The sequence below is a fragment of the Myotis brandtii genome, unplaced genomic scaffold (assembly GCF_000412655.1).
Source record: "Myotis brandtii unplaced genomic scaffold, ASM41265v1 scaffold131, whole genome shotgun sequence".
NCBI lineage: Eukaryota > Metazoa > Chordata > Mammalia > Chiroptera > Vespertilionidae > Myotis > Myotis brandtii.
Genome location: NW_005354632.1, coordinates 5,882,780 through 5,896,219, shown reverse-complemented (window position 1 = coordinate 5,896,219; position 13,440 = coordinate 5,882,780). Strand labels below are relative to the sequence as shown.

The window sequence follows — 13,440 nt, the reverse complement described above, 5'->3', positions numbered from 1 at the left end:
TCCTCCTCCTCTTCTTCTTCTTCTTCTTCTTCTTCTTCTTCTTCTTCCTCCTCCTCCTCCTCTTCCTCCTCCTCCTCCCTCCTCTCCCTCCTCCTCTTCCTCTTCTTCCTCTTCCTCTTCTTCCTCCTCCTCCTTCCCTCTCCTCCTCCTCCTTCCTCCTCCTCCTCCTCCTCCTCGACCTTATTCATCTGTGTGGCAGTGCTTATCCCCATTCCTGCATTTCTGTCCAAAGCAAACACATCAAGGACCTCAATTGCCTCTTGGCCTTTGTTCTCTACCCATTTCCATGGATCACATCCTACATCTTTCAGGGATTTGCACCACGGAGGCATGTCCATGCTGGGACATTGTAAAATTGCAACCAGCTGACTCACTGCTTCTCTCGATTTTATTCAATTCTCCATAATCACCCAAGGACAAGTCAAACTCTTGGTGTTCAGCTACTCCTGTCAACTCAGAAAGATGCTGTGGGTTGGATAAACAAAGCAAGATGGGGTGAGGCAAAGAGATCTCCAGCTCCAAAGCCACCAGGAGAAATACTGCCATGAAGGGTGGAGAGAAAAACGAAGATAAAATGACCCCCAGGAAGGGACTGGGATGCCATTGCAGCTCACGCCATTTGTGTTTGCCCTCCAACCTCCCCACAGGTCCCAGGAACCCCATCAGTCACTCACACTGCGCTCTGCACTTGGACTTGGAGTGTTAGGTTTTGTTTGGTTCTCATTTGTGTTATACCGTATATGACGTCATACAAATTCCATCTACAACTTAGAGGACTGGGTAGTTCTCAAAGCTTGATTATCTACTTGATCCCCAATCACAGACCTGTGGACAAACCCCTCCCAGCCCTCCCACACTTTCAGCTCTACTTAATTGATCCTATTTATCTTTCCTCCCTGCTTTCCTGTCTGTCTACTTTCCTTACTTTCTTTAAATCCATAAATTTTTGTTGCACTTACTATGTGCCAATTCTCTCTCTCCTCACAGAATTCTAGTGATGGAGACATAAAAATAAACAATTGGAACTTAATGTGCTGAGTTGCGTGATAATCTATGTGGCACTGTATGGTGTATATGTGCATGTATTTATATATTCATATACATATGAATGTGTATATATGTGTGTGTGTGTATACATATATATGTATGACTAAATTATTAGGCATGAACATGAGTTAGTAAAAAATAAAAAATACAGAGGCCAGATCTGGAAGGATCTTACAAGCTATGCTAAGGAATTTGAATTGTACTCTTGAAGGTAATGAGAAATCCCTTAAAGAGCTTTAAGTGGGGGCATGATACAGACAGATTTGGATTTTAGATAGACCGCTGTAGCAGCTCTTAGGAAACAGGCTATAAGAGGACGATATTATATGGAGAGAGACCACTGAAGAGGCTATTACAGTAATGCTGGAGAAAGCATTCTTAATATTGTAAATATTTTGAAAACTAAAGAAAGCGTAGGCAGTGTGAATGAAGCTGTGGTGGTGGGTTGCATCTAGGGAACTTGGTTGGTGAACAGATTGAGGAAAAAGAAGGAATGTCCGATGCTGCCCAGGGTTCCTGCTTGGAAAGTGGAAACACTTGCTGTCATTCTAAAAGTCAAGGAATGCAGGTGGCCCGTGTTTAATGCAGCTACTAATTATTGAGCACTTACTGCATGCCTAGGAGATGCTAAACTCTTACCATGTATTATGTAATTTTATCTCATGTTAATGTCATGCAGTACATATTATTACATTGAATTTAAAGGACAAAATCATGGCTCAAAAAAAACCCCAGCTTGTCCAAAGTGATGTAATAGCTAAGTGATAGGGCGGGGATTCCCCAGATGTAGGCAGATCTAACCCAGCGCCTTGGTTCCTAACAATACACCGTGTTTATCAATAAGTGTGGTCCCGGGGCTGTCTGCATCAGAATCATGTAGGGTGCTTGTTAAATTAGGTTCCCGGGCCCAACCCAATCTACTGAACCAGAATTCCTGATGGGTGGGGACTGGACTCACCAGGTATTTCTTATGTACCTTAAACTTTACACACCACTGCAGCACATATTCCGTATCATAACTGGGTGGTAGGAGGATGGCCAATTCACTTTTGTTCACCACTGCAGCACATATTCCGTATCATAACTGGGTGGCAGGAGGATGGCCAATTCACTTTTTTAAATTATTTTTTTTATTGATTTCAGAGAGAAAAGGAGAGGGAGAGAAATATCAAGGATGAGAAAAAATCATCGATCCGCTGCCTCCTGCACGCCCCCTACTGGGGATCGGGCATGCAACATGGGCATGTGCCCTGACCAGGAATTGAACCGTGACCACCTGGTTCATAGGTTGACGCTCAACCACTGAGCCACAGCCGGCCGGGCCAAATTCACTTATCTTAAAGATGGAGATGTTAGTGTATGGAGAATGCCACCCAGATTGCCCCCACGGGGGTGGGGGGCAGCAAACATGTTCCAGCTGAATTGGATGCTGGGATGGTGTAACTCACCGTCTCAGTTGTGGTGAGGCCAGCGTTGCTACAACCACCCCAGGGAAGTCTGGGGAAGTCTGCTGGGCAGGAAGGCTGGGGGAATGGGGGAATTATCACCCAGCCAAGCCCTCCGGACTCTGCTTCTTCATACTCTGCTCAGTGGGATTTGACACGTGCCTCCAAACCTGTCCCAGGCCTGCAACGCCTTTGGGATTTTTCCTAAAACGGCTTGCACATTTTTGGGGCATTGCACTCCAGGCAGTGTGTCTGTTTTTAATGTAAATATCTGGTTAATTATGTACCGAGGGGTAGATGGCACTCCAGGCAGGTGCACAGTGCGGCTGCTGACTCTGTTTACCCACAAGAACACCCAGTGCGTTCTCTCTAGCAGCACAAGCAACTAATTTGAGGAGCAGGAGGTTGTTGCTCGTGTGGGTCTACTCTCCGCTACTAACTTGGGGACATTTGGTTGTGTGATTTCTGTGTTCTTCACGTGGTGAAGACTTTTTAACGTGGTGGGTGCCCGATAAACAGCTAGTGGGTTGGGAAGGGAGGAGTCGGGCGGGAGGGGTGAGGAGTACGAGGGAGCTGCAGGGACTCCCAGGAAAGCATCGCTTTAGAAAAGGTCCTATTCGGGTCACCTCAGGTCCTGGTGCTTCTCCTGATGGAGGGACCACTCAGCCGCGGCTGCGTGGAGTTTCTCTCCTCTCCGGGAGCTGGTGGCTTTCTGAAATGGGCTTCACGTGGGTCTTGGACCTGCTTTCTCGTGGGAGAGAACAAGGCAGCATTTTCTGAGACTCGAGTGAGAACTTGCAGATTCAGGATGCTCCCACCCGCCCACACCGAGGGGCGATCTCGGGACCCCCACCTCCCCACCCTCCTGATAGGGCCACTCCCCTCGCGTCGCTGTAACCTAAACTGCAGGCAGCTTACTTCCGCTTCGCGTTGTTAACACTCAAGGGTTTGTTTTCTGATCTCTTTTGAGACTCTAAGTCAGCCGTGGGCAAACTACGGCCTGCGGGCCGAATCCGGCCTGTTTGAAATGAATAAAACTAAAAAAAAAAAAAAGACCATACCCTTTTATGTAATGATGTTTACTTTGAATTTATATTAGTTCACACAAACACTCCATCCATGCTTTTGTTCCGGCCCTCCGGTCCAGTTTAAGAACCCATTGTGGCCCTCGAGTCAAAAAGTTTGCCCACCCATGCTGTAAGTCCACATCTTGTACCAAAGATTTCTAAGTGCTATTTTTTTTAAGACCATAGGTTTTAAAAAGCCATTTTCCTACCTATTGTAAATACTGTCATCTTACTCCAGTGCTTTTCTGTCGACGTTCACTTTCAAACCCCCAGATTCCATTCATATTTACTCTTTTCTTCTGTTACACAAAGTAATGACTCAGGCCGTTCTATGGGATCCATTTCTGTGGCCTGTGGCTGGAGAATGGATTTGACTCCTTCTAGAAACTTGGCCTGTCTTGACCTCTGAGGCTGTCTGGGTTTGGAAGTCCTCACCGCGGTCCCCCGGGGGGATCTGCACGGGTGTCTGTGATGGCCATGACCTGCGACGTGCCTCCCAGCATTCCGGCTGCAGAAAGGCTCTGCTGGCTCCTTATTCCCGAGGAAAAGGCCTGCGTGGTGGTAGTACCTACTGCTGGGCAGGACGGAACCAAGCAGCGGCTTCCCTCGGCCTCGCAGCGAGCGTGGCTTCGCTGGACAGGAGCCTTGGGGATGCGTTGGGGTCTCATTAGAAGACGGAGCGGCCGGAGTTCAAACACAGAGCTCCCTCTCCTCCACGGTTCTCATGGCGGCCCAAACTGAAATTGGGGATTTGCGCTCTGACAAATACCTAACTACTTCTGTCATAGCAGGTTTAGAATATCTAAAGCTGGGATAGTCCCGTAATATGTAGGTTATGTTGTGTGTGTGTGTGTTTATATGTTCATATTTATTTCAGAGAGGAGGGGAGAGGGAGAGAGAAAGAGAAACATCAATGATGAGAGAGAACCACTGACCGGCAGCTTCCAGCATGCCCTACACTGGGGATGGAGCCTGCAACCCGGGCATGTGCCCTGACCAGGAATCGAACCGTGACCTCCTGGTTCCTAGGTCGATGTCTAACCACTGAACCACACCGGCTGGGCCCCACACCGTTTCTAGGGCACCAAAGCGCCCTGCCTAGGCTCTGTCCGGTAACTTCGTCTACCTTAAGTCCTTCCTTTGTGTCCCTGTCCCAGCTTTAATAAACGTGCTCTCAACATCACCTGGACTCATCCTGTGACATCTTTCCTGCACCAAGTCAAACACCCACCCTCTGCAGGCCGGCCTGAGGCAGAGGCACTCCAGGCCAGGCTGGGCCGGGCCCCGTCGGGAAGCACTGACACAGCTCTCCTGGGGTCTGCTTCCAGGCCACAGTGAGAGCAAGGGGTTGCTATCCCAGCATGCCTCTTCCCAACCAAACAGGCAAGGACCAGCCAGACGCACATGGGTGTGAGCTAGCTCTGTCTCACTGTTCTTCACAATCAGAGTAAGTGTGACCCCGGGCGCTTCGCACAGACACTTGTATGTACATGCGTGCCTGCTTGGCACCTGACTCACAGTGCAGTCGCCAAACCCCCCGGGAGAACTCCCTACATCTCCAACTGTTTTCCCGGTAGCTTGCCAATGAGTAAAGATAGGAAGGGCAAGTTCAAAATAGCAGGAACCACAGGCACTGCCTGAATACTGCTTATCGAGGATTTTCTTCCTTTCTTCCTTTTTTAACGCTGAAGTTCTAGCAGAGATTAGGTGAAAGGTGGTTGTTTTCAAAGTGTCCCTTGTCAGAAGGCAGGCCCTCCCATCTGTAGAAACAATAAAAGTGCGTCTCGAATTGTACTTATCCCTCGAAGTTCTGAAAGCACATTAGGGAAGAATAACAACACATTCCACTTCGGCGGCAAAGTGCTAATTAAAAACGAACTTCAGTGCTCCCAGAGGTAAAATATTAGTGTTATTTTTAAAATGAAATTAAGCATCACAACCTTCTTTCTCTTTTCATTGTTATAAAAATATTTAGCAGCCGAGACTGTTTGAGGATGCAGGCCTCTCTTAAGGGTGTCGGTATTATCAGCACAGTCATAAAATATTTTCTGCGTTGTCCATAGACAGTGAAGGATCTGTTGCTAGTGGGACTTAAGATCTATTTTAGGATGCCTGCTGGCTACAAAATAATTACTGATACTTGCTAATGCCTGAATCTGTTGGATTTAGCAGCAAGAAGTTCTTTGTTTTCACAAGTAGGGGGAAGTTATTTTTCTTATAGAAATTTCTTTGTTGGTGGTATTAGAGAGGATTAGGGTGGGGTTGAAGTACTTGAAAATGCAATTAATCTAATCCCTTTAACAGCAATTGTTTTCATATTGATAATTCTCGGTAACAACAGCATTACAGATCACAACCTTGTGAAATATTGACACTAAATATTTTAGCATAAAAAATCTCTCCCCAGCTCTCTTTTTCTATAGAATGGTAACATTTTCGGCTTCTTTGGCCTTCTTTTCTTTCTCTCTCACCTAAAATGGGAGCTTTCTTCTCAGGGGGCCAGAATAATATATATTTTTTTAATCCTGCTAATTTTCTCTCAATGTCAGTGTCTCTCAGTCATTATGTTAATGGCCAGCAAATCATTAATCTCCTAAAAAGAGTGTGAGTAGGAAACAAGAACAGTTCTATTGATTTCTTTCTTTTCTTTTCTTTCTTTCTTTTTTTTTTTTTTTGTATCTACAGTCATTTGGTTTAGATTCTCACGTGAAATGATTTGTTTACCCATCAATTTCAATAAATTGTTATGCTGTTAAAATTACCACAAAGGTGAGAAAAGTAGATGAAGGACGAAACTGTCCTTCTGGTCAACCTCTGATCATCTCCATTGTAAACTGGGAATTGATCTGAATCTGATCAAATGTCACGTTACCCAGGAGAGACTTCCCGTCACCTCCCAATATAAAATCGCCCTCAGAATCCCTCCTCACTGCCCTTCTTCCCTTCAATAGGCTGCCTCTTTCTCTGCAGCACAGAACATTATAAAACCTTATATATTTGTTTCCTTGGTGCATCTCCCCCCAACCCCCAACAAAGACAGACGCGCTGCCAAAAGCAAGGACTCAGATGTGTTCACTGCTGTGTCTTGGGAGCCAAGACAAGGAAGGGCCTTAATGATAGTGATATCATAGGCAACCAATAATTATCCAATGTAGCAGGCACTTATCCGATGCATGAAGCTCTTCTCAGTTTTACTTGGTGCCTGAAGCAGCAGATCGGGGCAGAGCAGGGACCTTTCCTCCTTGTGCTGGCCGGCATCTCGATGGCTGACCACGTGATGGGAATGTGAGCATTTATCCTGAGTCCACGTCCAGCTGAGCCCCAGCGGAATGGCCCTGTGGGCAGAAGCAGAGACTGGGTGCTTCACCCGGGCGAGTCTTCATTAAAAGGCTAACACTTTGGGTTGTGCGGTGCCTGTTTGGCATCCACATGTTTACCATTTTAAGAGCAGTTTAGCCCAGCCGGCGTGGGTCAGTGGTTGAGTATGGACCTATGAACCAGGAGGTCATGGTTCAATTCCCAGTCAGGGCACATGCCAGGGCGACACGCAAGGCTCAATCCCCAGTGGGGGACATGCAAGAGGCAGCTGATCAATGATTCTCTCTCATCATTGATGTTTCTATCTCTTCCTCTCTCTTCCTCTCCCTTCCTCTCTGAAATATAAATATATATATGTCATACAGAGCAGAGAATCTCCAAGGATGCTCTTCCGTGAACTAGCTATGTGCTATAGAAATAGGGGTTACTAAAACAAACAGGGGTCCATTGTCTGATAAGCTTCTGAAACTAGGTATAGCAGGAAGCTAAGGAAAGTTTAACTTCATGTGTGATCATGCTCATTAGAGCTCTCGAACGCAAGACTGTGTTAGGCCGTGTTTCCCAAACTCATTTGACCTTCGACCCTTCTTTTTGTACCAGCCACCCTCCTCCAAGGCTGGGTTGCCTCATAGGAAGTCCATTGACTTGGGAGTTGAACAAGCCGGCAGGGGCAGGAGAAGAGGGGCCTGGCTCTGCCACCTTCCTGACCTTGCTCTGTGACCTCCGGCACTTTCCTCGACACTCCCTGTGTCTCCGTTCCCTGTGGTGTGAGGTGGGGCTGACAGGATAATGTGTCTGACCCTGAAGTGCTAAATAACTGGTGATGATCGTCGACGCCTTTGATGGAATATAGGAGTGCGTGCTGTTTAGACAGACATGGTCACGGATATTTCCTAAGCCAGGCTTGCTAGCCTTGACCCCTTCCCAGAGCCACTCTGCCGCGCCTCCTGCTCTGTCTCGGTGCCCTCTGCCCTCTGAGAAGCTGAGAAGCTCTGGGCATCTCTGCTGAAGTCAAGGAGATGCTGCGTGGGCCTCCCTCCGGGTGCCCTGCCGAGTCGTCATCCTGTGTCCCATCCCCTCGACCTCGACCTCCAGGGGAGCCCATCCCATCCCCTCAACCTCCGGGGAAGCCGCCTGTGTCAGGAGGAGGGGTGCATCCACCCTGATGATGGTGCAGATGGCTACGAGCTGCTAGATTCGGAAGGGACCCTATTTTTTTTCAGTACATTTCAAAGGAAGGTGTGATCTGTGTAAATCTGACCCCTTCCCGTTAAGTGTGCATTTCCATCTATTTAGAATTTATAAATCCCGACAGATTCCGCCGTATTTATAGCCCTCCGTAAGAAGCCCGCGCCTGGTTCGTGGAGTTTTGCATTTGGCTCCCCGGTATGCTGAAGAGAGTTTAAATAATAATAAATTTGGTGATTTATTCCACCTGGAACAGAAACTTATTCTCCCCTCCTGGCTCGTTCTGAAGGGGACACTATAAATAGCGCCACAGACGCCGGGATCAGGAGTGGGGAATGGAAATGCGAGAGGGAAGTGCAGAAACATCTCCATTATCGCGGATGCCCTGCCTGTATTTCTGAAACAGCCCTGTTCCCTCAATGACGCGCCTTCTCTTCTTTCTCCGGCCCCGTCTCAGTTACACGCGAGGCCCAAACCTGTTGCCCGCGTTGGGATCCGGTTGCATTAATGGGGGAGAGCGAGGGGAAGAGTCGCTGACGCGGTGGGAGAAGGTGGCCTCTGGGGCCCGAGCAGGTCTCCGATGCTCACCTCCCATTTCACAGGCGTCAGCGGAAACTGAGCATCCGCGTCTAAAGTGCAAATGCATCACTGGAGCCCCAGCTCATGCACCGCAGGTCTGCCGGGACAAGCTCTCAGCTCAGGGAAAAGGGGGATAAAGAAAGTCTAATTGCAATTCCACAGCCTCAGGGCAGTGTCCCAGGGTGGATTCTTGCTGCCGCCTCTGCTTAGCATTCCCGGGTCAGGATCAGCCAGGAATACCTGCAGGCTTGGCTGCCAATGACACCCCCTGTTTTCTTAAACACAAGAGAAACAGAAAGCAGGAAGCCGATTGACTGTCTGAGAAGCTCCAGGTGAGGGCTGAGAGCAGCCCTTGGTGCAGCATAGACGGTGTCACCACCTGTGGCGGTGGGACGAGGGGCCTGCTGTTCAGCTTCTTGTTTGATGGGACTGTGAAGGAAGTAGCCTTCGTGAGGCGGAAAACAATGGTAGCAGTTCACGTCCATGGACAGCCGACGGTGGCCGGCACAGAGCGCAAAGCAGTGGTCCCCTGGCTCTTTGCCACACCCTCCAAGTACTGGCATTTCCTGGTCTGGTTCCTGGGAGCACAGGCCCGCCCCCGTCTTCCTGAGCGATCCCCGGGCCTCCGGCTAATGGGGTGGCAGATGTCTGGGCCAAGCCCCAGAGCCTGCAGCAGACCGCATCCTAATGATTTGCGGCGAGCAAAGTAAATGCTTTCATCGCAGGCTCTGTGGAGCGGGGACCCCGTTGAGGATGATGGATTGGAGGCCACGTGAATAGTGTCCCACGGGGGTGTGGTTTCCCAATCAGGACACAGGTATCTCGGTTCATTGCTCATCCCAAAGCTTTGCCTGGAATCTGGCTTTTTGAGGAACAGGGCTCTGGAGGCACGTCCTTGAGGCTTGGAGGAATTTCCTTGCTTTTCCTAAAACATCTCTGTGAGCAGCCGTGGCGGTATGGAGTTGGCAGACTCGGTGGCTCCGGTGCTTCTGGGGCCACATTATGGGTCTAACACATACGGGATAAGTAAACGGTTTCCACTTCCTAACGCCCTTGGAAAGAAACCAGGCAAGAAAATTAGCATACTTTTTTTCTTAAGCAATCAAATAGGAGACTCCAATTAGGGCAAATAAAAGTGATTACTGCAGCCCGGCTGGCATGGCTCAGTGGTTGAGTGTCAACCTATGAACCAGGGGGTCACAGTTAGAGGTCACGGTTCAATTCCCGGTCAGGGCACCTGCCCAGGTTACAGCTTGATTCCCAGTGTGGGGCGTGCAGGAGGCAGCCGATCCATGATTCTCTCTCATCATTGATGTTTCTCTCTCTCTCTCCCTCTCCCTTTCTCTCTGAAATTAGTGAAAGTATATTTTTTTAAAAATTATTACTGCAAACAGGTTTTTTTCTTCCTTTCTTCTTTGCTTCCTCCTTTTCTTTCTTTCTTCCTTTTCTCCTTCCTTGCTTCCTCCTTTCCTTCCTCCCTTCCTTCCTTCCTTCCTTCCTTCCTTCCTTCCTTCCTCTCCTGGCCTCTTAGCAGCAGCAGGATGGCAAGGCAAGCCGTGTGCCCAGCCCATGTTTGACGCACCCTCTTGTGTTCCTCTTCCCCAGGGCAACCCCTACATGTGCAACAACGAGTGTGACGCGAGCACCCCCGAGCTGGCGCACCCCCCGGAGCTGATGTTCGACTTCGAGGGGAGACACCCGTCCACCTTCTGGCAGTCGGCCACCTGGAAGGACTACCCCAAGCCTCTCCAGGTGAACATCACTCTGTCCTGGAGCAAAACCATCGAGCTCACAGACAACATCGTCATCACCTTCGAGTCGGGGCGCCCGGACCAGATGATCCTGGAGAAATCCCTGGATTACGGGCGCACATGGCAGCCCTACCAGTACTACGCCACGGACTGCCTGGACGCCTTCCACATGGACCCCAAGTCCGTGAAGGACTTGTCCCAGCACACGGTCCTGGAGATCATCTGCACCGAAGAGTACTCCACGGGCTACATGACCAACAGCAAAATCATCCACTTTGAAATCAAAGACAGGTTCGCCTTCTTCGCCGGGCCCTGGCTGCGCAACATGGCCTCCCTCTACGGCCAGCTGGACACGACCAAGAAGCTCAGAGATTTCTTCACGGTCACGGACCTGAGGATCCGGCTGCTGAGGCCGGCCGTCGGGGAGATTTTCGTGGACGAGCTGCACTTGGCGCGCTACTTCTACGCCATCTCGGACATCAAGGTCCACGGCAGGTAAGCGCGCGTCTCTCCCACGTGAGTGAGGACAGGTGTGTTCATAGCAAATGCGGGGGGAGGGGTTGTTCTTGCAGCTGGAGAATGCTTGTCAATTTCTACTGCAGCGGATTCTCAGGAGCCCAGCCTGGAGGTGGGTCCTGAGGCACCTGCGGCCCTTCTCACTCAGCGGCAGCCGGAGAATGTTTGTCAATTTCTACTGCAGCGGATTCTCAGGAGCCCCAGCCTGGAGGTGGGTCCTGAGGCACCTGAGGCCCTTCTCACTGAGCAGTGATTGGTGAGCCCAGAATTGCTGTCCTCAGGCCTGAACCTGGCAGGATTGCGTAGAATTTAAGCAAAAGGGGGGATGCGCGTCTTAGAAAAGGGCCTGGAAAACAAGCAATGCCTCTTCCTGTTGTTTCCAAATGCCAGAGAGGGCCTGCACCATGGGAGGCTTCCTGTGGTTTTGTTCTGTCGCGAAAAAATCTCTGAAACGGAAGCTGAGTTTCTTCAAATGGGTTAAATCAGAGCCACATGCATTTAGGAAAACAAAGCAATGCCTCTTCCTGTTGTTTCCAAATGCCAGAGAGGGCCTGCACCATGGGACGCTTCTCTGTGGTTTTGTTCTGTCGCGCAAAAATCTCTGAAACGGAAGCTGAGTTTCTTGAAATGGGTTAAATCAGAGCCACACGCATTTAGGGAAAACAACACATTTGTTTAAAAGGGGCAAGCTGTGTTTTCCGGTTCTTCTGATGCTGTTGCTTTAAAAGCTATGCTGCCGCGTGGCCCTGAGTCAGCCCCCTTCTTGCTGTGGGGCAGGCACAGGTGGGAGAGTTTAGGCAGCATCGGTCCCGGTTAGGCTTGCCTTAGGTCAGTGATGGCGAACCTTTTGAGCTCGGCATGTCAGCATTTTGAAAAACCCTAACTTAACTCTGGTGCCGTGTCCCATATAGAAATTTTTTGATCTTTGCAACCATAGTAAAATAAAGACTTATATTTTTGATATTTATTTTATATATTTAAATGCCATTTAACAAAGAAAAATCAACCAAAAAAATGAGTTTGCGTGTCACCTCTGACACGCGTGTCAAAGGTTCGCCATCACTGCCTTAGGTTTTGATAATGTGCCTGACACACAATTGAGCAAGTTACTAAGAACGTTGAGGTGTTTACATGGAAAGCTTCACTCATTAGAACCAGGACCACCAAAGCAGAGATTTTCAACCCAATTTTTTAAGTGTCTGATGTCACCAAAATCACCAACGGGTGGAGGTTGGAGCATGAGATGAGTTGGGAAAACTAAAGATGAGTGGACTGTACAGCAAAAATGGGAATAAGAAAGCAAATCAAGGCAGTAATCATTCTAAAAATGTCAGGATAGCTCTAAATCAGAACATACGGACATAAGAATATAAACCATGCATAAATCATCTACGTTTAATTAAGTAATCATAAAATTTTAACAAAATAAGGCAGGATTTTAAAAAATATATATTTTTATTGATTTCAGAGAGGAAGGGAGAGGGAGAGAGAGATTGAAACAACAATGATGAGTGAGAATCATTGATCGGCTGCCTCCTGCACGCCCCACTCTAGGGATTGAGCCTGCAACCCAGGCATGTGCCCTGACCAGGAATTGAACCTTCCATCTCCTAGTTCCGTGGTCGGCAGACTGTGGCTCACGAGCCACATGCAGCTCTTTGGCCCCTTGAGTGGGGCTCTTCCTAAGCCTTAGGAGTACCCTAATTAAGTGAATAACAATGTACCTACCTATATTGTTTAAGTTTAAAAAATTTGGCTCTCAAAAGAAATTTCAGTCGTTGTACTGTTGATATTTGGCTCTGTTGACTCATGAGTTTGCCGACCACGGTCCTAGTTCTTCGGTCAATGTTCAACCACTGAGCCACACCGGCCGGGCAAAATCCCACCAGATTTACTACTTTCCTTTTACCCCTCACCCTGGTAGAACCCTCCCACTGCACTGCAATGGTTCCGAGGAGTTTGGAGGGGGCCCCCACCTCCCTTCCCTGGGACTCACCCGCTGCCTTTTCCTGGTCACCAGTCACCTGTAAGCTGGTGAGGAAGCAGCTGGGCAGGAGACAAAGGTGTAATAGAGGTGAGCCCCTCCCATCTGGTCCCCTTCTGTCACCTCCAAACTCCTGTCCAAATTCCTCAGGGCAAAGCCGATGTTGGCGTGTGCTGTGCTGGGCGCCAGATGGCTGGGGTATTTTTAGTCTTGGGGGAGGGACTAAAGAAGCCAGGCCCGTGGCCAGGCGTGTCTCCAGCTCCTAAGTTATATAAGGAGCGTGGAGCCCCGCGAGGGAGCTGCTGCCTGGGTGGCAGACCTGTCAGCGTGGAAGCTGGTAGACGCTTCACCCTTGAACGTCTCGGCCTCGTCTGTCTGTCTCTGAGCGCACCATCCAGAGGAGCCTTGAAGGGGAATTGGTGATCTCGGAAAGCAAGTTCTAAAGGTTCCTTTTCGAGAATATCATACACGGAAACTTTCCCAAAAAGTTGTTTCCATCACTACTCCTCCCTCCATTCATGGGATGGTTGCAATATTTAACGTGC

At 49.0% G+C, this 13,440-nt stretch overlaps 1 protein-coding gene across 1 annotated transcript in view; it reads left to right on the top strand.

Moving 5' to 3' along the window:
* The window catches only part of NTNG1 (netrin G1), a 202,783-nt gene that overhangs the window by 110,560 nt on the left and 78,783 nt on the right, over positions 1 to 13,440 (top strand). The window contains exon 3 of the mRNA XM_005860123.2: positions 10,250 to 10,890. Within this exon, the coding sequence (XP_005860185.1) occupies positions 10,250 to 10,890 (641 nt within the window). The remainder of the gene's footprint in view (positions 1 to 10,249; positions 10,891 to 13,440) is intronic.